At 45.6% G+C, this 25,508-nt stretch overlaps 1 protein-coding gene across 1 annotated transcript in view; it reads right to left on the bottom strand.

Annotated features, from left to right (window-relative positions):
- The window catches only part of LOC145403343 (E3 ubiquitin-protein ligase MARCHF6), a 202,359-nt gene that overhangs the window by 8,028 nt on the left and 168,823 nt on the right, over nucleotides 1-25,508 (bottom strand). The window contains exon 17 of the mRNA XM_080275133.1: nucleotides 2,286-2,420. Within this exon, the coding sequence (XP_080131259.1) occupies nucleotides 2,286-2,420 (135 nt within the window). The remainder of the gene's footprint in view (nucleotides 1-2,285; nucleotides 2,421-25,508) is intronic.

Here is a 25,508-nt window from a genome sequence, read left to right as displayed (position 1 = left end):
TCCCTGAAGGAGATGAGAACAACCACTTTCCAGGGTTTTGATGGAAACTTCCTTCTAAGCACTGGCCCAGTTGAACACTGCAGATCTCATGTTGTAAGGCCGTAGATTCTCCAAGGTCTGCTCCCCAAATGTCAACCCCTTCCTCGTCCTCAAGCACCACTATCACCTCGTCAAGGAACCTCCGGTGGTACAGTCTCTTGGCTGCCACGATAACACCTTGGTCCACCGGCTGTATGATAAGAGTCATATTAAGTGGCAGAAACATGCAACCAATATAGCCATTATCAGCAACCAAATCCTTCTCCAACAGATGTGCAGGGGCATTGTCGAGGATCAGGAGAGTCTTCGCCTGGTCATGTGGGATATCAAGTTCCTCCATTTGATAACAGATAACCTCCTTAACAAAGTGTCAGTGGAACCAATCTCGGAGGATCTTTGAGGTGAACCAGGCTTGCACAGAATGGTACCACACACCAGGCAGGCTATCCTTTAACCCACGGAGACAACATGGCTGTTTTGCACGCCCAACAATAATGGGTTTGAGGCGAAGTATGCCGTTAGCACTGGCACAGCATAACACCAAGACATGTTGTTTGGACATCTTCCGACCAGGCAGAGTCTTCTCCAACCGTTCTGCCAAGGTGTTGGTGGGCAAGAAGCAGTAGAACAGGCCAGTTTCTTCAGCACTGTACATTTGACTGAGAGCAAGGCCCTCCTTTTTGATCAGGCGCTGCACTTTTTGGTGAAATGGCTCAACATCCTCCGCTGCCGCATCGAAAGCCTCACCATGTGTCTTACAGCCGGTATGTCCATGCCAAAGTTTGAACCGCAAGAGCCAACCCTTGGATGCCTTGAAGTCGTGCATGTTGTGTAGGCATGCAAACTTCTCGGCTGCAGCCTTTAACTTGGTCCCACGTACAAGCATGCTGGCACCTTGTTGCTGGTGGAACCAAACCAAAGTCGACTGGTCAATGTTGGCGTGGTGGTGCTAGGCTGGGACATCACCTTCCGGTTGCCTCTTTGGGCAGTATCACCGCAGTCCTGTCTGTACTGAGTCAGCTTGTCCCATGATTTCTTGATATCAAACATGGTTGAACGGGCCAAGTCACATGGTATTCAGGCAGAATGCATGAAGCTGGCCAGCTCACTGATAACCTTGCCCAATATCTCATACTTCTTCTCCAGAGTCAAAACCCTCCTCTTCTGTTTCTCGGGTGGTGGTGGAGCCATCATCACACATACGAGACCATCACAGAGGAAGATTGAGGCCTGTAGAATGTAGGACACCACCATAAACACAACAATCGAAACAGCCATTGTTTTATCTCAGCCAAGCATGTCCAAACGCAGACAGACAGAGGCGGGAACTGAGGTGCGGTATCGCTGGGGAGTGTATGGCGTTACCATGTCTGTACCCACACTTCTCTATAAGCAAACATGCATAAAGCTGCACAGTGACCTACGAGCACAAGGATCCTTTTTGCTCACCCAGGCAATTGTCACAACGTGGCAGAAACACTGGGTCCCCGTACATCATGGGGATAAGGAGTGCCCGAGCAATCCAGACGGCGATGCGATTTTAACCATTCAGTTAGGAGGTGGATGACCGTGCATGGCCAGGAGTTTCCGGCTAATCCAGGCAGCTGGCGGACTTTGACCATTTGGCTGGGAGCCAGACAGCCATTCTCGCTCAGCTTGTGGTTTATGGTCTGTAACACATGCATGCTGCCAGTGTGTAACCAGTGATCAGGGAAGCCAGTGAAGTTTGGCCATTTGGTTGAGAGCTGGACAGCCATTCTTGCTCAGCTTGTGGGTTACGGTCTATAACACACACATAGCTGGTATGTAACCGGTGATCAGGGGGGCCGGGGGACTTAGACCATGCAGTAGGGAGCCAGACAGCCTTGTTTGCTCTGCTTGTGGGTTATAGTCTATTACCAATAAATGGAAAGAGAGGCCAGTGAACCACCCAATGGACATTTTTTACTTTGTAGGCCTGCCAGCTGCCAATCCTGGGTACAGGCAAAATAAATCCAGATACAGACCTAATGGAGCCAAGGCCCAACGCCTGTTTATGAAGCATGACCGGATACAGAGCGTCCGGATAATTGAGAGATTGCTGTATTTTGTTCGAATTAGAAGAGACTTTATAAGCTGAAAATGTTGGACATTGCTGTTAACAAGAACTCTTTCCCAAGCTGAATAAAACTGTCTTGAGCCAGCAAAAAGAAACTAAAACTGATGTAACTATACTGCAGGGGTGATGAGGGGTAAAGCAGACTCACCTGCCAGAGGAAGAGTATAGGAGTCTGGTGGAGAGGGACCCGCAACGGGATGACAATAACAAGCTCCATCAACACCCCCACCATCAGTGGCACCACCACCGCCACTACCACCAATGCTATCACTGCCTTCACACCCTGATCAATCAAAGTAAGTATGTTTAGTAAATTACAATATCTGCATTAGTGCAAATACAGAATAAAAATACACAAAAAAATGTGCATCTACAAGTACAGGCAAACCCCGATTTACCATACCCCTAGATGCGATACCCTGGAATAGTGATGGGGATAGAAATACAGGTATACCTCAATATACAATACCCCTAGATGCAATACCCTGGCTTAGCGATGAGGGTACAAATACCACCACACCCTGCCAAATAATGACCAAATCCCAGTTTAATGATGGGTTTTGATTTTTTTTTTTTTTACAGATTTTGATGATATTTTAGACTAAAATTGTGTGTTTAGGAATGTGTCTAGGAATGTAATAGGAAGATTGTTGAATGTAAGAGTTCTGAGAGGGGAGGGTGGAGGTATGTCTGACCACTACCTGGTGGAGGGAAAGTTAAGAGTAGGTAAGAGATGGGTGAAAGCTAGGAGGGTTAGGTGTGGCAGGGAGGTTTTGAAAGTGAGTGAGTTGGATAAAAGAGAGAAAAAGATTGAGTATCAGGAGAAATTGAAAGATGAGTGGAACGCAGTGAAAGATCAGGAAAATGGCAGTGTGGAGGAGGAATGGCAGTTGTTTAAGAGTGCTGTGGTGGGGCATGCAGAAGACGTGTGTGGTGTGAAACGTGTGGGTGGTGGTGTAAGAAAAGGAAGTGAATGGTGGTGCGAGGAAGTGAGTATGGCTGTGGCTGAGAAGAGACATGCATATGAAGTGTGGCTGCAAAGGAGGGATGAGATGTCATATGAAAGGTATAAGGAAAAGAGGAATAGGGCAAGAAGGGCTGTATGTGATGCTAAAGTGGCAGCAGATGAGAGGTGGGGTAGGTGGCTGACAGAGAATTTTCAACAGAATAAGAAAATGTTTTGGATGGAGGTGAAAACGGTGCGAATGGGAGAGTCTGGGAAGGAAGAACGAGTAAAAGCAAAGGATAGAAGGATGTTAATTGAGATGGATGCAGTAAGGAAGACATGGGCAGAGTATTTTGAAAGATTGTTAAATGTAGAGGAGGAAAGGGTGGCTGAGATTGTGGCGGATGGAAGGGTGCAAGGAATAAATGTGTTGGGAGAGTTGAATGATTCTTTGATCACAAAGGAGGAAGTGGAGAAGGCAGTAAAGGAGATGAAAACAGGGAAAGCTGCAGGTATGGATGGGTGTGCTGTGGATTGCCTGAAGGGTGGTGGAGTGACTATTGTTGACTGGTTAGTAAGACTGTTGAATGTGTGCTTTGTGAAAGGTATGGTGCCAATTGACTGGGCAAGTGCTTGTGTGGTCCCGTTGTATAAAGGCAAGGGTGATAAGTATGAATGTACTAGCTTTAGGGGTATAAGTCTGTTGAGTGTTGTGGGTAAGGTGTATGGTAGAGTGTTAATTAAAAGAGTTAGAGAGGGTACAGAGGGAGTGATTGGTGATGAGCAGTGTGGCTTTAGGAGAGGGAGGGGATGCGTGGATCAGGTGTTTGCTGTGAGACAAGTGTGTGAAAAGTATTTAGCGAAAGGCAAGGATGTGTTTTGGGCATTTATGGATTTAGAGAAAGCGTATGATAGAATTGATAGGGAGGCTTTGTGGACTGTTTTAAGATTGTATGGACTTGATGGTAGGTTACTAAAAGGGGTGAAAAGTTTTTACGTAAATAGTAGAGTGTGTGTAAGAGTGGGAAATGCTGTAAGTGATTGGTTTTCCGTGAGAGTGGGGCTGCGACAGGGATGTGTGATGTCGCCTTGGTTGTTTAATATTTACATGGATGGTGTTGTAAGGGAGGTGAATGCAAGAGTTTTAGGTGGAGGTCTGAGTCTGGTGAATGTTGATGGTGGAGAGAGGAATCTGAAGCAGCTGCTGTTTGCAGATGATACTGCACTGGTGGCTGATTCAGAGGAGAGACTGAGATAGTTGGTAGAGGAGTTTGGAAGGGTGTGTGAAAGGAGGAAATTGAAAGTAAATGAGAATAAGAGTAAAGTGATGAAGTGTACGAGGTTGGTAGATGGTAGGGGGATGAATATAGTTTTGAATGGCGAGTTGTTTGAGGAGGTAGAGTGTTTTAAATATCTAGGGTTACATGTTGCTGTGGATGGAAGAATAGATGCAGAAGTGAAGTTTGAAAAAAGTGTTTAGATGTCGTTCGCTTAGAACGGATGTAAAGAGAAGGCTGTATGAGGGTGTTGTGGTACCGGCTGCGTTATATGGGGCTGAAATGTGGAATATGGGTGTAGCAGAGAGGAAAAGTTTGAATGTAATGGAGATGAGGTGTCTGAGGAGTATGTGTGGAGTGACACGTATGGATCGAGTGCGAAATGATGAAGTGCGAAGAACTGGAGTTGTTCAGGAGATGGCTGGTTGAGATGAGCAGAGGGTGTTGCGATAGTCTGGGCATATGGAGAGAATGGATAATGAGCGACTGGTGAAAAAGATAACTAGATCTGATGTGAGAGGTGTAAGGCTGAGAGGAAGACCACGAATAGGATGGATGGACAGTGTGAAGAGAGCGCTGGATGCGAGAGGGATGTCTATTGAGCAAGGAAGAGTGGCTGTGCGTGACAGAAATAAATGGAGAGAAATTGTGAATGAATAAGTGATGACGCAGCCCTGAGGGGATATTCTCCCGCATTTGGTCTGATCAGCTAGTCAGGTCAGGTACGGGTAAGGGGATGGGTCTATTATGATGTGGCAGGAAACCAGTTCTGCTGTTGGGCCCTGCTGCGGATGTCACTGATTGCATTGCGCAGTTGACCCTTGTGCTGTGTGGTGCAGTGAGGATCTGTCCGTTCTCCCCTTTGGGGCTAAGATGCGAATGTATGTGTTTGAATGGATGAGTAAATGGGGAGTGTGTCGTCCTGTCTCAGCTACCTCCCTTTCCTTGGGGGAAGCAGCCTAGGTATATAGATAGATAGATAAACTGTTTTTACACTTAGATTAATGTGTTTTAGCCACAGGTGGGGTGAATATTGTCATTTTGGGGTACAGTTTACTAAGCTTGAATTTTTCCCGACTAGGATTTGATAAATTTCAGATTTTATTTGTTGGTTTGTTTATTTGTGCGGGTTATTACCTCCGCCAAGGAGGTTATGTTTTCACCCCTGTCCATTTGTTTGTTGGTTGGTTGGTTTGTGAGCAAAATCACACAAAAACTACTGGACGGATTTCCACAAAACTTGGTAGAAGAATGGGCCCTGGCACAGAATTGGCTTCATTAAATTTTGGTGCGGATCCGGATAAAGGTGCGGATCCAAGAATTATTTTCACTTTCTTTAACATTGAGAGATACGGCGTTTTTCAACATTTTCATAAATTTTTCAGTGAATGTTGCATGGATGTTGATGGCGGAGGTATGGGCTCTACTGAGTGCCATTCTAGTTTACAAGTGTTAAGCTTAGGTTAGCTGCTTTTACAGCTGTTAGGCCATTTACATTGGCTTGAAACTTGTTCTTGGACTCATTTGGGTGGGTTTAGGACTTGGTTGGGGGAGGAGGAACCCAAGGCTCAAAAAAACATCCTATACCCCACCTAACGATGGGTTTTTAGTCAACCAACTGCATCGTTAAACTGGGATATGCCTGAACTCTTCCAGTATGTTACCATCATCATCCAAGTGCCACAAGGAGAGCTACCATAGAGTGAAAGAATAGTCAATCGCGTCTATAACATAAATATAAATGTATTATCATCACGCTGATCTATTTTCCTATCTAAAACTGAAGTGAGACATGATCCTAACACATGGAAAAAGAGTGTGTGAAAGTCCAGGAACTATCAACAACATGCACAGTAAAATGAGCTACATAATCACTCACTCATTAATCCTCCAAAATCCTTGCTTCACCTTACTACCATAACTTCTATTTTGGGGGATTTTTTTTTTTTTTTAATACAGAAGTCTATCTATCTATCTATGTACTGCCAGTTGCCTTAATCCCATAAGGGGTGGCCACAAACAAATTTCCTCCAAATCACCAAGTCCCCCGCCATTTCACTGCCCTGCTCCCAGCTCACACACCCCTCTCTCATATACCTCTCCACTCCATCCCTCTATCTCATCCTTGACCTCCCCCTCCCTCTCTCCCCCTCCACCTCACTCACATACACTCTCCTCATTCGTCTCTCACTCTTCATCCTCTCCACATGGCCAAACAACCTCAGTGTGTTTCTCCTAACACTTCCTATCACATCCACATCCAAACCACAACGATCCTTCACTTCCTCATTTGTCAATCTGTCTCTCCACGTGACTCCACATGCTCCTCTCAAATAATTCGTTTCCACAGCTCTCACTCTTGACTTCTGTCCCTCCAACAAGGTCCAAGCTTCACTTCCATACGTCAGAGTTGGTATCACAACACTGTCATGCAGTAACTTTTTCACTTCCATGCTCACTTCCCTGTTTCTTATCACTGCTTTCAAGGAAACAGCAACCTTTCTTCCTTGATGTACCCTTTCAAGCACTTCTCCCTCAAAACTTCCATCCTTACTCATCACACTATCCAAGTGCTTAAACACACTCACATTTTCCAATCCCTCCTCATTCAACCTCACTGTTCATTCACTGACTTCACCTCTCTCAAAGACCATAACTTTACTCTTCCCTACATTCACCTTTAGATTCCATTTCTCACATACTCTCCCAAACTCATACACCAAGGCTTGCAGCTCCCCTTCGTCTTCACTTAACAACACAGTATCATCTGCAAACAACAGTACAGGGAGTTTCCAAACATTGCCCTCTCTCATTAGGGCTGCTCCAACATCCACTGCCCTACCTTGTATCTCTTTTACAACCCCATCCATATACAGATTGAACAATCATGAAGACATGACACATCCCTCTTTCAATCCAACCTTCAAATAGAAAAATTTACTCATGCACTGCAGCCTTAGCACCCTCATACATATTCTTCACAGCATTCAACAACTTCCCATCTGCTCCACATATTTTTAGTACTTTCCACAATCCTTGTCTATCCACCCTGTCATATGCTTTCTCCAAATCCATGAAGGCCACATACAACTTCTTGCCCTTCTCTTTTCCATTAAAGATCTAAGAATGAATATCTGATCTACACAACCTCTTCCCTTCCTAAAACCTCCCTGTTCTTCTCCAACTAATTCCTCTGTTATTTTCCTCTGTCAATAAGTGTCCTACCATATACTTTTCCCATTACACTAAGAAGACACATACCCCTATGATTACCACATACTTCATTTTCCCTATTTCCTTTGTACAGGGGAATAATTATACCTGATTTAGTGCTGCTCTCAGGTGTCTGCCCTTTCCTCTCCATCCTTCTTTTCTTCCATTCTCTTCTGTGTTTCTTTCCTTCATTCTTTCCTTGTCCTTCTGCCTATGGGTGACTTTACACTCCCTCTTCTGTCTTTCTTTCCTTCATTCTTTCCACTTCCTTCAGCCTGTGGGTGACTCTACACTGAGTGACAAGCCAAATGGTTTCCTGTGCACCAGGAAACCATTTACTACGCTGGGTGGTAACCACATAACCACATTTTGGCCCCTGGTGGTTTAGTGGGTAATTATTGCGCTCCAATCGGATTGAGCCGGTGAAGGTTTATATCCAAGGGGTGCTTGGGGTTGATTGCTCATGTAATGGCACTCAGGGATGAATGAGGCTGGTCACTCTCATCTTAAATGTCGGGACCAACTTCCTAGCCCCGGGCTCCTACGCTCCTCATGGGGCAATGTAGGATTGGATGATGGATGGATGGATGCATGGATGGACTTCCAATCCTCGAGGACTCTACCTTCTTCCCAGGCCAATCTGCACATCTTCCATATCCATTCAACTACTATCTCTCCCCCATGCTTCAGCATTTCACCACACACTCCACCAATTCCAGGGGCTTTCCCCATTTTAACTTTCTTCATTACTTTCACAATTTCCATCCTACTGATTGCTTCTTCTCTTCTCACATCCCTCCATCTCCCAGCCATTCCCCAGCCACTTACACTAGCATTACTTTCATTCTCTATGTTCAACAATTCCTTAGAGCGTTCTCTCTATCTACTGACTTTTTCTCCCGTCTCCACTAGTAATCTACCATTTTTATCTTTCACTCCCCAACTAACTTCTTTGGCACTCTGTCTAACTCTCTTTACCTCTTTCCAGAACATTTTCTTACATTCCCTCCACTGTACACTCAAATTCCTTCCATATTCCTCATCCACTCTCTTCTTACTCTCTCTTACTAATCTTTTTTAAATACAGAAGTACTTCACACAAAACTACCAGTAAGTATATCTATCTTATATATATATATATATACAGTAATCCCTCTAATATCCGGACGCCCAATAACCGAACATCCCCACTAACCGAACCTTATCGTCCTGGGATCAAACATTCCCAAAATGGTCCGAAAATCCAAAAAAATTGGAAAAAAAATCGATTTTTTGCCGTCCGTAATTTGAACTTGCCGCGCGCGCCGCGTGAGAGCATTGTTTTGGTTCGTCATTCCTCCGACGTCCGATAGAGCGCCGCTGCATCCTCCCCACTTCCCGCCTGTCTCTCACCGCGACAAGACCTACGCTCTTCGTCATGGCTGCCCACGTGCTCGCTTTTGTGGTGGTGCCGTACTTGCTGCAAGGCCTCCTGCTGCTCTCTGCCCTACTCTTAGTGTGTGTGATGATGGCCCCGCCTCCTGAGAAAAGGAAGAGAGTGGTGTTGACTCTGGAGAAGAAACGGGAGATATTGGAGAAGGTTGATGCGGGTTGGTCTTCCTCTCGCATTCTCCGCGAGTTCAACCTGGCCCGGTCGACTTTGTTTGATATCAAGCGTTCCCGAGACAAGCTCATGCAGTACACGGCTGACTTCTCGTCGAGAAGCAAACGCAACGTGGAGAGGAAGGTTATGTTTACTCCCAAGTATGCAGAGATCGACCGCTCCACGTTGATTTGGTATCGACAGCAACGTGCAGCTGGTGTGATGGTACGTGGAACGGAGCTGAAGGCTGCTGCTGAGAAGTTTGCAAGGCTTCACGACGCCCTAGACTTCAAGGCATCCGAGGGTTGGCTCTTCGCGTTCAAGTTGCGACATGGCCTTACTAACCGTAAAGCACATGGCGAAGCATTGGACGCTAACGAGGATGGAGTGGACGAGTTTCGGCACAAGGTGAAAGGCTTGATCGACAGGGAGGGCCTCACTCTCGGTCAAGTCTATAACGCTGACGAAACTGGCCTATTCTATCGCTCGGTGCCAACGAACACTCTCGCCGATGAGACGGAGAAGCGTGTACCTGGCCGCAAGCTTTCTAAGGAACAGATATCTGCTTTGTGTTGTGCCAATGCTAACAGCATGCACCGGCTTAAGCCCGTTATTGTTGGCCGTGCAAAGCAGCCTCGGTGCCTTCGTGGGGTGATGGATGTCCTTCCTGTCGTATGGTACCATTCTTTGAAAGCATGGTTCACAGCTGTGATTTTCAAAGACTGGTTTCACCATCACTTCGTCAAGGAGGTCATACATTACCAGACGAAGACACTGGGAATTCGGGAATTCCTCGCGACCAGGTAAAGGCTCTCCTTCTCCTCGACAATGCACCTGCCCACCCGTGCGACAAGGACTTGGTTGCTGAGAATGGCCGTATTAGGTGCATGTTTCTGCCACCTAATACGACTGCTCTCATTCAACCAATGGACCAAGGAGTGATCGTGGCAACAAAGCGCCTGTACCGTCGGAAGTTCCTGGACGAGGTGATGGTGGTTCTCGAGGACGAGGACGAGCGCAGGGAAGGACGTGACACTCGAGGCAAGCGGACTTTGGAAAACCTTCGCCGCTACAACATCAAGTCAGCGCTGTACAACTGGGCTAGTGCATGGAAGGAAGTCCCTGTGAAAACTCTTGAAAATGGTTGGTCTCGTCTGCTTCTCGGAACAGATGTGGAGTACGATTTCCTAGGGTTTGACGTGGATGACTTCCATGCACGGCTACGTACGCACGGCGACGATGTTGATGTGGACGATGTTCGTGAGTGGTTGGACGACGACGAGGGCGATCCTGGGTATCAGACGTTGTCTGATATCGAGATCGCGTCTTCGGTTGCTGGTGTCAGTCCCGAACTTGAAGATTCCGACGACGAAGGCGATGATGATGCAGACTCCGCCCAGCAGGACACTACTCCAGCCATCCCCAAGCTGAGCGCACTCCGGGAACATCTAGAGTTCGTCCTAGACTACCTGGAACACCCGGACTGCGACAGGGAGATGGGGCCCTTGGGACTCGTGGAGGAAGTGCGTGCTTTCCGGCAGCGCATCATCAATCGCCAGAATCGTCGGTCCTTGCGTTGGTCAACGATTGACAGTTTTTTCAGGCCCGTGACCCCCGCTGTGCCAAGCCCTGGTTCCACTCCGTTGCCTCCCCAAGACAGGCCCTCATGCTCCGAGCCACAGCCCAGCACATCAGCTACAGTGGAGTCACCGCTCGACGTGAGTTTGCGGCTGTCTTCAGAGTCTTCTGTAGTCGGTACGCCATCACCACTACCCACCGATGCACCCCTTGGACGCCTGCCAGTGATACTCTCGGGCTCTGACAGTGAATAAACAGCAAGAACTTCTCCACTAGACCACACGGGAATTTTGAGTGTTGTGCAGTGAAAAAAACGGTGTGTTGTGTTAAGGTTTTCAAGTTGGGAGAAAAGACTAAGTAGAAATGAAATTTAACGTAACTAACCTTCTTTGTTTTGGCTTTGGAAACTTAAAAAAACTTGGGAAAAGTTAATGTGCAACACTTAAATTTAATGGAACATTATTTGGACTAAAGTGAACACTGTGAAAAGAACGGACTTCTGTGTGTTAGTGACTAAGTTCAGTGCAAGACTTCAGGAAGAGTGTAGTGCAAGTGCTTCAGGAAATCGTTCTTACTGTCAGAGTCCGAGAGGAGGCGGATATTCATCGAGGTGGCCAGGGACTTGCTGTAAGTAGCCAAAATGTTTCATGTTGTACTATTTTCCATACTATATTTACCAGAATGTTTCATATTGTATTTTTTCCCATACTATACTTACCAGAAAGTGTCATACTGTACTTCTTTCCATACTAAACTTACCTCATGCATGTGCAGTAGGAATGTGTTTTTCAGAGTTCGGTTAGGTTCGGTTAGGTTAGGTTCGGTTAGAGTCCATAAGTACCAGAATGTTTATTAATGTATGAACATACTTCTAAACCCACATTTTATGTGTCTATTGCATTTATTTCAGTCATTTATGTGCCTTATTGGTGTGATTTGGGTGTTAAATAGGTGCTATGCATGTCCGGAGGGAGTTGTATAGGTGTTTCTCTGTGTTAGGGTCCGTAAGTACAAGTCCATAAGCTGGGGCCCAATATCCGGACAAAACCAATATCCGAACCTACCGATGGCTCTATTGATCCGGATATTGGAGTGATTACTGTATATAGGTGGGCAGTACCGAAGTACAAAAGTACCGAGTTACAGTTCGAGTACCGGTAGCAGTTGTGACTACTTTTTTCATGTACCGGAATTGGTACCGACGGTACATTTTTAAGTATATTTTGTCGGTACTTGGTACCAGTACATTTAATTTATCTCTATTCATGCATTGTGTGACAAATAAAAGGTGAGGAGAAGGCCTACATGGAAGTGCTGCTGCCGACCCTGGCCATGTGCCTAAAGAAATTAAAAGAGGTGAAGGAAAGCGCCGATCTGACGGTGTGCTAGCCTCTAGTGAACGCAGTGATTGGGGGTGTGGAAGGCAGGTTCCGTCATCGTTTCGAGGACAATGACTGCCTGCGTGCTGCTGCCTTTCATCTCCAATTTAAGCTATCATGGTTGGCGTGGTTACCTGAGTCTGCCTCCTACGACACAGAAAATGAAGAGGAGGGTGGAGAAGATGGTGTCACTACTGGAGAGCAAGCTAGAGGACGCGGAGAACAGCACCAATGATGATGATAACGAGCAGGATGTCAAGGAAGAGTTTTTCAAACCCCTCTATGTATAAGGGAGGAAGAAAAGGGAGACTGGGATAAAGCTGGTAAAGGAATTTTGGGAGAAACCCCAGAAACATTAAATCAACAAGGGCTGCTTTCCTTGCAAGGTTTTCAGAGACTTATTTGTAACTTATAACACACCAATAACATCCAGTGCTGCTGTGGAATGTCTGTTTCCTTTGGGGAAGGACATGCTCAAACCAAAACGGCCAGGACTCAGTGACTATCATTTTGAAGTGCTCATTTTCCTCAAGGGCAACACTGGAAACGAAAACTAAAGTGCACTGCGTAATTATTAATCAGATTATTGTGCATGTAATGACATCATGATGTCATAAAATTGTGTTTATTTTGATAAACACTAAGTGTATAAGAATGCGAATTACAGTGGTCTGTTAAAGTTTAGTGATCTATGTATTGAAAGTAAAGGACTGAACAGTCGCAAAACCTTATGCTCTAGTCATCCCATGGTTAATGTGACTGTGACAGTTGTCTGACAACATCTTTCATCTCTCCTCAGGTCCGGCTCTGTTGACAAGACTGGTCTCTGGGTCGTCAGTGTGGTAAAAAAAAATAAATAAATAAATAAAAAATACTGAGCAAGTTTGCTTTATTCATATTCATGAACCGAGTACCTAGTCAGTACTCAGTACCGCTCTTTTTTTTGTACCGGTACCAGTAGTGACACCACAATTTTAGGCAAGTACTGGTACCGGTACCGATGGTACTTTTCGTGTACAGGGTGCCCAGCTCAGTGTATGTGTGTGTATATATATATATATATATATATATATATATCTATATACGGTTCATGAATATGAATAAAGCAAATTTGCTCAGTATTTTTTATTTATTTATTTACTTTATATATATATATATATATATATATATATATATATATAATCTCTACTAGACAGCCTAAGCCACTGGGTAGAGATACATTGGCTTGTATCGTCCCTGCTTCTGTAGGGATAGGCCGGTCCTGCAGTGGACCTCAAAGGCTGATGATGATGATGATGATGATGATGATGATGATGATATACATACTGTATAAATATATATATATATATATATCATCATCATCATCAGCCGTATGAGTATCCACTGCAGGACTGGCTTATCCCGACTGAAGTCAGGACGATACAACCAATATATCTCTACCAAGTGGCTTAGGCTGTCTGGCAGAGATTGTATGTAGAGTGAGAAGTGCATGTAAGAGTAATTGTAGTGTTGGAGTGGGTCTGGATGTGTGTGTGTAGCCTGTGAATCAAGAGTAATCAGCCCGCACGAGCTGAGTGGGTGCAAACATACTCTATAGTAGGCGACACTGGTTCAACCACAGCACCCTTTGTGTCCGCCAATGCAGTACGTGGCCATATATATATCCATTCTTCCATCATCTGATCCTACGTTGCCCCATGAGAAGCATAGGAGCCTGGGGCTAGGAAAGTTGGTCCTCGCATTTAAGATGAGTGACCAGCCTCACTCATCCCTGAGTGGCATTGTGTGAGCAATAAACCCCATCCACTCCTTGGATATAAACCTTCACCGGCTCAATCCGATTGGAGCACCTTTATTACCCACTAAACCACCAGGAGCCAAAATTTGGTTATATGGTTACCACCCAGCATAGTAAATGGTTTCCTGGTGACCATGAAACCATTTGGCTTGTCACTCAGTGTAGAGTCACCCACAGGCAGAAGGAAGAGGAAAGAATGAAGGAAAGAAAGACACAAGAGGGAGTGTAAAGTCACCCGCAGGCAGAAGAAAGAAGAAAGAATGAAGGAAAGAAAGACAGAAGAGGATGGATGGAAAGAAGGATGAAGGAGAGGAAAGGGCAGAAACCTGAGAGCAGCACTACATCAAGTGAGTGGATGGTGAGTGCCCCCAACTACTGTATATATATACAGTATGTATGTATATATATCAGAATTCTAATTTCTTAACACTACCACTGTTTTTTTTCACTGCACAACACTGTAAATTCCTGTGTGGTCTAATGGCAAGCTCTTGCTGTTTATTCACTGCCAGGGTCTCAGAGTAGCTGATGTAGGTGGCCTAGAGGTGCATCACTGGGACGTGGTGATGGACTACCCACTGCAGACGACACTGAAGAGAGGCGCAAACTCACGTCCAGTGGTGACTCCACCGTGGCTGATGTGCTGGGCTGTGGCTCGGAGGATGGAGGCCTGTCTTGGGGAGGCAATGATGTGGAACCAGGGCTGGGCACAGCAGGGGTCATGGGTCTTAAAAAGCTGTCAATGGTTGATTGACACAAGGAACAGCAATTTTGGCAGTTAATGATGCGCTGCCTGAAAGTGCGCACTTCCTCCGCAAGTCCCAAGGGCCCCAACTCCCTGTTGCAGTCCAGGTGTTCCACGTAGTCAAGAATGAACTCTACGTGTTCCCAGAGTGCGCTCAGCTTGGGGATGGCTGGAGTAGTGTCACGCTGAGAGAAGTCCGCATCATCGTCGCCGTCCTTGTCGGAATCCTCAAGCTGGGTACTGACACCTGCAACTGAAGATGCGATCTCAATATCAGACATGATCTGATACCCAGGATTGCCCTCATCATCATCCAACCACTCACGCACTTCGTTCACATCAACATCATCCCTGTGCATAAGTAGACTTGCATGGAAGTCATCCACATCAAAACCTAGGAAATCATGCTCCACATCCGTTCCAAGAAGCAGACGAGACCAACCATTTTCTAGAGTCTTGACAGGGACTTCCTTCCATGCACTGGCTCAGTTGTAGTTTGCTGACTTGATGTTGTAGCGGCGAAGGTTTTCCAAAGTCTGCTGGCCTCGTGTGTCCCGTCCCTCCCTGCGCTCGTCCTCGTCCTCGAGAACAACCATCACCTCGTCCAGGAGCTTCCTTCGGTACAGCCTCCTCGTTGCCACAATCACTCCTTGGTCCATTGGTTGGATGAGAGCAGTAGTATTGGGTGGCAGAAACATGCACCTAATGCGCCCATTCTCAGCCACCAACTCCTTATCGCACAGGTGGGCAGGTGCATTGTCGAGGAGAAGGAGGGCCTTTACCTGGTCGCGCGGGATTCCCAGTTTCTCCGTCTGGTAATGGATGACCTCCTTCACGAAATGGCGGTGGAACTAGTCTTTAAAGATCTGGGCTGTGAACCAAATAATGGTACCAAATGACAGGAAGGACATCCATCACCCCACGAAGACACCGACGCTGCTTAGCACGGCCAACAATAAAGGCTTAAGCCGGTGCATGCCGTTAGCACTGGCACAACACAAAGCAGATATCCGTTGTTTGGAGAGCTTGTGGCCAGGTACATGTTTCTCCGTCTCCTCGGCTAGAGTGTTTGTTGGCAAAGAGCGACAGAATAAACCAGTTTTGTCAGCATTGTAGACTTGACTGAGAGTGAGGCCCTTCCTGTCGATCAAGCCCTTCAACTTGTGCCGAAACTCCTCTACTCCATCCTCATTGGCGTCCAACGCTTCGCCGTGAGACTTGTGGTTGGTAAGGCCACGTCGTAACTTGAAAGCAAAGAGCCAACCCTCGGATGCCTTGAAGTCTGGGGCGTCGTGAAGCCTTATGAACTTCTCAGCAGCAGCCTTCAGCTCCGTGCCACGCACCAGTACACCAGCAGCATGTTGCTGTCGATACCAAATCAATGTGGAGTGGCCAACTTCAGCATGCCGGGGAGTAAACATCATTTTCCTCTCCACATTGTGTTTGTTCCTCGACGAGAAGTCAGCCGTGTATTGCATGAGTTTGTTGCGGGAACTCTTGATATCAAACAAAGTAGATCGGGCCAGGTTGAATTCACAGGGGATGCATGAGGTTGACCATCCCACGTCCACCTTGTCCAATATCTCCCTCTTCTTCTCCAGAGTCAAAACCACTCTCTTCCTCTTCTCAGCCGGCAGGGCCATCATCACACACACTAACAAGAGGCAGGAGAGCAGCAGCGGAGCCTCCAGGATGTAGGGCACCACCAAAAAAGCGAGCACGTGGGCGGCCATGATGACGAGCGTGCACTCACATGAGACAGGCGATAAGTGGGGAGGATGCAGGGGCGCTCTAGCAGATGATGGCAGAACTACGCACCAAAACACAGCTGGTCCGCGCCGCATGCGCCGAGTTCAAATTATTGGGGGGGGGAAATCGGATTTTTTTTCTAATTTTTTCCATTTTTTGGCCAATTTTGGGAATACAGGTATTGAACCCCGGGACCAAAATGTCCTGTAAGTGGGGTGTCCGGAAAGTGGGCGTCCGGATAGTACGGGGATTACTGTATTGGTACTCCCTTCCTCACCATTCATTATCATTCCTACCCTAAAACTGTAACCCTCTCATAATCCCATCTAACAAAATGAATAGTCATAGGAGCAATACACACCCTTGTCACTGCCCATCATTCACCCATTCGGTGTAGTGGTACTCTACTTTGGGGAAGCTCTACCCTGAGTGGCAGTCCAAATGATTTCCTATAAACCAGGAAACCAACTAATATGCTGGGTGGTAATTTTATAACCAACCAATACGTGTTCCCTATATGTCAACAAGTGGGTTGGCAGAGGGTTAGTGCCCCTTCCCAGAAAACAACTAAAAATACAAACAAGAAGCCTCAGACTAGGACAGACAAACAGGTGACGATCAAGGACCGGACAAAGGACATGGTTCGGATTGCAATAGGGGATGTAAGGGGTGCCAATGTTGAGGTGAAAGAGAGAGAGATTATCAAGCTGCCTGAGGGTGCAAAGTGGACAGCTGTGGATTAACTGAGACTAAATAGAGAGGTGAGAATGTGAGACAGTGGAAGTATGGATACGGTATATGGTGGGAGTAGCTGAGAATGAGAGGAAAAAAGAGAGTGTATGTACTGCTGTGTATAAGAGATGGAAGGAGAATATAAGAGAGTATGGATCAGTTGGTTTAAAGATTGTGTGGGTAAGACTGAAAGTGGGATAACAAACATGGGCGAATGTGTGTGTGTATGCATCAATGCAAGATCATGCAAGCAGAGTGAAAGAAGAGTTTTGGGCAAATGCAGAAGTGTGCATGGAAAAGTTTAAGAGGAATGAGAGAGTGTTTCTGACTGGAGATATGAATGGGAAAGTACAGAATGTGAAGGTGGATGGAGTGGTTGACAAGCGGGGTGTGCCTGCAAAAGTGGATGAGAATGGCAGTGCTCTAGTGGACAACTGTGCAAAGAGCAGAGCCAATACCCTTTTTACACCCACCGCAAATTGACTTAGGACCCACCCGCATAATTTCTATGGGAGAGTTGTCTGTCTCTGCTTTGTGTTTCCACCTCTGCCAAGTGAATTTTGGGGGCAAGAAATAACTGACAACTCCTCTGCTGTTGGCAGGAGGTGGTGAAACACTCAGCACGTCAGTGCATGCCCAGAAGCGAGAGTGGGAGTATATGTTACCGCTGCTCCGAGTTTGCACCTCCCCCTTTTTTCGTACGCATTACTGTTTGCCCTGTTATTTTCCTCAACTCAAGTTGTCATGCCTGGAAAGTACTGATCCAGGAATGAGAGGGTCCATATCATTGCATGGAGGCAGGATAATGTTCCTATCAACACGCTTTTGTGAACGTACTGGACGCGCAAAGTCGACTGTCACGAAGACTTGCTGCAGCATGAGGCCTGCCACCTAATGTCGTGCCAGAGCACAAGCATGGCAGTTGAAAGAAGAGGACGACTTCCAGATGTACAGATACACTTCTGAAGAGGGAAGTAATCAAGAATCCTCAACTGGCAGCAGCAGAATTGAAGAGAATGCATCCCCAGCTGTTACAAGATGTCTCAATTCAAACTATCCAACACTGGGTTTGCCAAGCCGCACCACAGCCAAGACAGCGCTTCTCCCTCACCAAACGAAGAAGCAGGGCGTTCAGTTTGCCAAGTAGTATGCATACTGGACATTGGATGGGTGGAGAAAAGTTATGTTTTCCGATGAAAGCACAATTCAAGTGTTCCAGGTCCGTTTTGCCACGGTTCGTCGCCCTGCCTCCTGTAGTTGATATGACCCTGCTAACACGGTGCCAACTGTTGAGCACCCACAATCAGTAACAGTATAGGGGTGTTTCTCAGGTGAAATGGGAAGGGGAGGTCTGTACTTCCTTCCTAAAAACTTGATGATGAATGGTGGCCGGTACATTCAAGTTCTGAAAGAGCATTTGTTAAACTTTTTTGCTATTCATGGGTGCAACTTTTTCATGCACGATTCAGCTCCATGTCACAAGTCAAGAAAGATGACAAAATGGCTTAAGTGTAATCGGACTGAGGTCCTCAAATGGCCTGGCAACAGTCCGGATCTAAATTTGATAGAAAACTGCTGGGCAAAGATGAAGAAAATCATGGCAGAGAAGAAGACACCCGATCTGGACAACCTCAAGACTGAACTGACAAGTGTTTGGTGCAAAAGAATGTCCTTAGACTACTTTAGGGATCTAAGTGATTCCATGCAAAAACGCATCCATCTGGTCCTGAAAAACAAGCGAAACACGATTTCATATTAATGAATGGTATTTCATGAACAAACATTGTGATATACTAAGATTTCTGTTTTTTAATACCTTGTGAGGGGAGGTCCTAAGTCAATCTGCGGTAGCTGTAGGCACAAAATAATCCACAGGCATGCATGGCGAGTGATGAGAAGGGTGGGTGGTGAACTGAATGAACAGAAGACAACGATTGATTATGTGTGTATGGATGACGGAATGAGAAGGTATATAATGGATGCAGGAGCATACAGAGATTGCGGGAGTGGACTTTCTGACCACCACTTGGTGGTGGTGAAAGTCAAGGTTCAAGTGCAATGGAGTAGTCCATACAATGAGGGTAGAAAGGCTGCATGAGGATGGGGAAAAAAAAAAAAAAAAAAAAAAAAAGCCAGAAAACAGGAGAGAAGTTGGGGGGGAGGGGGGGGGAATTGGGTAAATATGATGTTGAGCAGTTAAGGGTGGTGGAAGATGTATGCAAGATATTCACAACAGAAATCCGTGCAGCATGTGAGATGGTGTGTAGAGTGAAGAGAAGACGTAAGAGGGTGCAAAGAACAGCATGATGGAATGAAGAGGTGAGACAAGCTGTGGCACAAAAGAAGAAAGCATATAGTGAGTGGATGGAGAGCAGAGGGACAGGAAGATTAGAGACAGAAGAAAGAGTTATATGTATTGAGGAAGTGAGAAGTTAAAGATTAGTAAGAGAGAGTATGAAGAGGGTAGATGAGGAATTTGGAAGGGCTCTGAGTGTAAAGTCGAGGATATGTATGAAAATGTTCTGGAAGGAGGTAAAGTGAGTTGGACAGGGTGATAAAGAAGTTAGTAGAGACATAAGAGATACAAATGGTATACTGAGGGTGGAAAGGAGAGAAAAAGTGACCAGATGGAGAGAACACTTTCAGGAACTGTTAAACACAGAGAACGAAAGTAATCTATCTAGCTATCTATTACCAGACGCCTCAATCCCGTTTGGGGTGGCCACAAACAAATCGCCTCCAAGTCGCCCTGTCCCCCGCCATTTCACTGCCCTGCTCCCAACTCACACCCCCCTCTCTCATATACCTCTCCACCCCAACCCTCCATCTCATCCTCGGTCTCCCCCTCCCTCTTCCCCCCTCCACCTCACTCACATACACTCTCTTCGTCAGTCTTTCACCCTCCATCCTCTCCACATGGCCAAACCACCTCAGTGTGTTCCTCATAACGCTTCCTATCACATCCACATCCACACCACAACGCTCCTTTATATCCTCATTTGTCAGCCTGTCTCTCCATGTGACTCCACAGGCTCCTCTTAAATAGCTCATTTCCACTGCTCTCACTCTTGACTTGTGTCCTTCCAACAACGTCCAAGCTTCACTTCCATACGTTAGAGTTGGTATCACAATACTGTCATGTAGTAACTTTTTCACTTCCATGCTCACTTCCCTGTTTCTTATCACTGCTTTCAAAGAACCAGCAACTTTTCTTCCCTGCTGTACCCTTTCAAGCACTTCACCCTCCAAACCTCCATCCTTACTCATCACACTACCCAAGTACTTAAACGTACTCACATTTTCCAATTCCTCACGATCCAACCTCGCTGTACATTCACTGACTTCACCTCTCTCAAAGACCATCACTTTACTCTTCCCTACATTCACCTTTAAATTCCGTTTCTTACACAATCTCCCAAACTCATCCACCAAGCCTTGCAGCTCCCCTTCATCTTCGCTCAACAACACAGTATCATCTGCAAACAACAGTACAGGGAGTTTCCAAACACTATCCTCTCTCACCAGGGCCACTCCAACATCCACTACCCTACCTTGTACCTCTTTTATTACCCCATCCATGTACAGATTGAACAACCATGGAGACATGACACATCCCTGTTTCAACCAAACTTTCAAAGAGAAAAATTCACTTAGTTCACCATCCACACGCACTGCAGCCTTCGCACCATCGTACATACTCTTCACAGCATTCAACAACTTCCCATCTACTCCATATATTCTTAACACATTCCACAATCCTTGTCTATTCACCCTGTCATATGCTTTCTCCGAGTCCATGAAAGCCGCATACAAATTCTTTCCCTTCTCTAGAAACTTTTCCACTAAAGATCTAAGAATGAATATCTGATCTACACAACCTCTTCCCTTCCTAAAGCCTCCCTGTTCTTCTCCAACTAATTTCTCTGTTCTTTCTCTAACTCTGTCAATAAGTATCCTACCATACACTTTTCCTATTATACTAAGAAGACAAATGCCCCTATTATTACCACACACTTCTTTTTCCCCTATTCCTTTGTACAAGGGAATAATTATACCTGACTTCTAATCCTCCGGGACTCTACCTTCCTCCCAGGCCAATCTGCACATCTTCCACATCCATTCTACTACTATCTCTCCCCCATGCTTCAGCATTTCACCACACACTCCATTAATTCCTGGGGTTTTCCCCAATTTAACCTTCTTCATTGCTTCCACAACTTCTATCCTTCTGATTTCTTCCTGTCTTCTCACCTCCCTCCTTCTCCCAGCCACTTATACTCGCATCACTTCCATCCTCTATGTTCAACAATTCCTTAAAGTGTTCTCTCAATCTGCTCACTTTTTCTCCCTTCTCCACTAGTAATCTACCATTTTTATCTTTCACTCCCCTGCTAACTTCACTTCCACCCTGTCTTACTCTTTTCTCCTCTTTCCAGAACATTTTCTTACAGTCCCTCCACTTTACACTCAAATTCCTTCCAAATTCCTCATCCACTCTCTTCTTACTCTCTCTTACTAATCTTTTCACCTCTCTCTTTCTTTCTACATATAACTCTCTCTTCTGCCTCTCTACTTCTTCCACGCCCCTATTTCTCATCCATTCATTGTATGCTTTCTTCTTTTGCGCCACAGCCTGTCTCACCTCTTCAGTCCACCACGCTGTTCCTTGCACCCCCCTCCGTCTTCTCTTCCTTCCACACACGACATCACATGCTGCACATATTTCTTCTGTAAATATCCTACACACACCTTCCACATCTCCCATCTGCTCCTATTCATATTTGCCCAATCGTTCCTCCACTTCTCTCTTATACTCTGCCTTTTTCTCATCCTCTTGTAACATTTCCACTCTCCTTGCAGCTACTCCTTCCTCTCATCTTTCCCTTCTTCTATTCCTCGATCTTACTTGAATTCTAATTCTGGCCACCACCAAGTAGTGGTCAGAAAGTCCACTCCCCCAACCTCTATAAGCTCTTGCATCCATTACACATCTTCGCATCCTTTCATCCACACACACATAATCAATCATTGTCTTCCTTTCATTCAGTTCACCACTCACCCTTCTCATCACTCGCCATGTATACCTGTGGATCATTTTATGCCTGAAGAGGGTATTGGCTATCACCAACCCCCTCCCAGCACAAATGTCCACTAACACACTCCCATTCTCCTCTATCTCAGCAGGCACACCCCACTCACCAACTATTCCATCCACCTTCACATTCCCAATTTTACCATTCATATCACTGATCAAAAACACTCTCTCATTCCTTCCAAACTTTTCCATGCACACTTCTACATTTGTCCAGAACTCTTCTCTCACTTTTCTAGCACGATCTTGCGTTGGCGAATACACACACACAATCGCCCACATTTGTATTCCAACTTTCAACTTTACCCAAACAATCCTTGACCCAACTGATCCATACTGTCTTATGCTCTTCTTCCATCTTTTACTCACAACTATACATAATCCTTCCTTTGCCCTCTCATTCTCACCTACTCCTGCACATATACCCCATCCATACTTCCATTCTCTCACACTTTCTCCCCTCCATTTTGTTTCAGTTATTCCACATACATCCACTTTCGCACCCTCAAGCACCTGGACAATCTCTCTCTCTTTCACCTCATCATTCGCTCCCCTTACATTCCACGTTCCGATAACCATGTCCTTTGTCCGGTCCTTGGTCGTCATCGTTTGGTCAGTCCTTGTTCGAGGCTTATTGTTTGTTTTTTTAGTTAGTTGTTTAGTCACATTACTTTTGTAATGTGACTAAAAATGGCTGGGGAATGGCTGGGAGAAAGAGGGAGGTGAGAAGGAAGGAAGAGATCAGTAGGATGGAAGTTAAGGAAGCAATGAAGAAAGTCAAAATGGGGAAAGCCCCAGGAATTGATGTACGTGGTGAAATGCTGAAGCATGGGGAAGAGATGGTAGTAGAATGGAAATGGAAGATGCGCAGATTGGCCTGGAAGGAAGGTATAGTCCCAGAAGATTGGAAGTCAAGTACTGTTTAATTATTCCCCTATACAAAGGAAAAGGGGAACAAGATGTGTGTGGTATTCATAGGGGCATTTGTCTTCTTAGTGTACTAGGAAAAGTATATGATAGGATACTTACTGTGAGTGTTAGGGAAATAACAGAGGAATTAGTTGGTGAAGAACAGGGAAGTTTTAGGAAGGGGTGAGGTTGTGCAGAGTAGATCATACATTCATCCTTAAGTCTTTAGTGCAAAAGTTTCTAGAGAAGGGAAAGATGTTGTATGTAGCCTTCATGGATTTGAAGGTAGCATATGACAGAGTGGATGGACAAGGAATGTGGAAAATTTTATGAATATATGGAGTAAATGGGAAGTTGCTGAATGTATGAAGAGTATGTACGCGGGTGCTAAGCCTGCAGTGCGGGTGAATAGCGAACTGAATGAATTTTTCTATCTGAATGTTGGATTGAAACAGGGATGTGTCATGTCTCCATGGATAGGGTCATCAAAGACATACAAGGTAGGGCAGTGGATGTTGGAGCAGCCCTAATGAGAGAGGGCAGTGTTTGGAAACTCCCTGTACTGTTGTCTGCAGATGATACTGTATTGTTAAGTGATGTCGAGTGGGAACTGAAGGCTTAGCGAATGAGTCTGGGAGAGTGCATATGAAACGAAATCTAATGGTGAATGTAGGGAAGAGTAAAGTTATGGCCTTTGAGAGAAATGAAGTCACTGAATGTACAGAAAGGTCAGATGATGAGGAAATGGAATATGAGTTCATTTAAGTATTTGGTAGTGTGATGAGTAAGGATGGAAGTTTGAAGGATGAAGTGTTGGTAAAGGTGCAATAAGGAAGAAAGGTTGCTGGTTCTTTGAAAGCAGTGATAAGAAGCAAGGAGGTGAGCATGGAAGTAAAAAAGTCGCTTTATGACAGTACTGCACTGTGATTCCAAGTCTAAGGTATGGAAGTGAAGCTTGGACGTTGCTGGAAGGACACAAGTCAAGAGTGAGAGCAGTGGAAATGAGTTATCTGAGAGGAGCATGAGCAGTTACATGGAGAGACAGATTGACAAATGAGAAAGCGTAGCAGCATTGTGGTACGGATGTGGATGTGACAGAAAGTGTTGGGAGAAATAGTGAGGTGATTTGGCCATGTGGAAAGAATGAAGAACGAGAGACTAACAAGAAGTGACTGAGGTGGAGGCCGGCGAGAGACAGGGTGAGGCTGAGGATGAGATGGAGGGAAGGGGGAGAGGGGAAGGCTGAGGATGAGATATAAGGGGGGAGAGAGAGGGTGAGGCTGAGGATGAAATGAAGGGATAGAGTGGAGAAGTATATGGGAGGAAGAGGTGTGCGCTGAGGGAAGGGCAGTGAAATGGCAGGGGGCAAGGCAACAGGGAGGTGATTTGTTTATGGCCATCGCTTACAGGACTGAGGTGTCTGGCAATACACAGATGGAGAGAATAATAACAATAATAATAATAAACTGATCCCTTTAAGACCCGGATACCCCATGTCCCGGACATTTTGGACTTGGGTCCATTAGTCCAAGTCTCGGATTATTCCCTATGATATCCGGACATCTGCCCCTCCCCCCCCCAAATGTGTTAATCCCTACACAAAATTTGCTGCGCGGTGACGAACAGCTGTGTTTTGGTGCCTAGTTCCGGCGACGTCCACTAAAGCGCCCCTGCATCCTCCCCATGTCCCGCCTACCTGACGTCGTGACTGCACACTCGTCGCCATGGCTGCCCATGTGCTCGTTTTTGTGAATAAACAGTGAATAAACTGCAATACCTCGCCACTAAACCACATGGGAATTTACAGTGTTGTGCAGTGTTAAGAAATTAGAATTCTGAGTGCAAAGGATTAAGCGAAGAGTGCAACACTGACATGTTGCAACAGGCATGGCACAAGTAAGAACAGAATGTGCAGTGTTAAACAATTATAATTCACTGTGCAAAGGATTAAGTGCAGTGCAACACTGGATTACTGTACGTGCTTCAAGAGCACCTTCACTACTGTCAGAGCCATAGAGGAGGTGGGTTATCTTCGCGACGGCCACAGACGTGTCGTAAGTACCCTGTACACTGCTAAATATTTTCCTTACCTCTAATTTCACATTCTCTGGTTCCTTTTCATTTATTTTATGGTTCCTGTCCATTATTTCTGTGAACAGGGTCTTAAATAAGTGCTGTGCATGTCCGGTTGGGAGTTATTTAGGTGGCTTTCAATGTTAGGTTGAGTTGGGGTCTATAAGTGCCTGTCCAGGGGCATTTTTCCCAAGTCCCAGACAAGACCAAGTCCCAGACATTGCTGGGTTCTATTATGTCGAACCTTGGAGGGATTACTGTAGTAATAATAATAATAATAATAATAATAATAATAATC

The sequence above is a fragment of the Coenobita brevimanus genome, chromosome 60 (genome assembly GCF_032717465.1).
Source record: "Coenobita brevimanus isolate Jiangsu-jjx chromosome 60, ASM3271746v2, whole genome shotgun sequence".
In the NCBI taxonomy this organism is placed as follows: Eukaryota; Metazoa; Arthropoda; class Malacostraca; order Decapoda; family Coenobitidae; genus Coenobita; species Coenobita brevimanus.
This window is presented reverse-complemented; position numbering and strand designations above follow the sequence as displayed.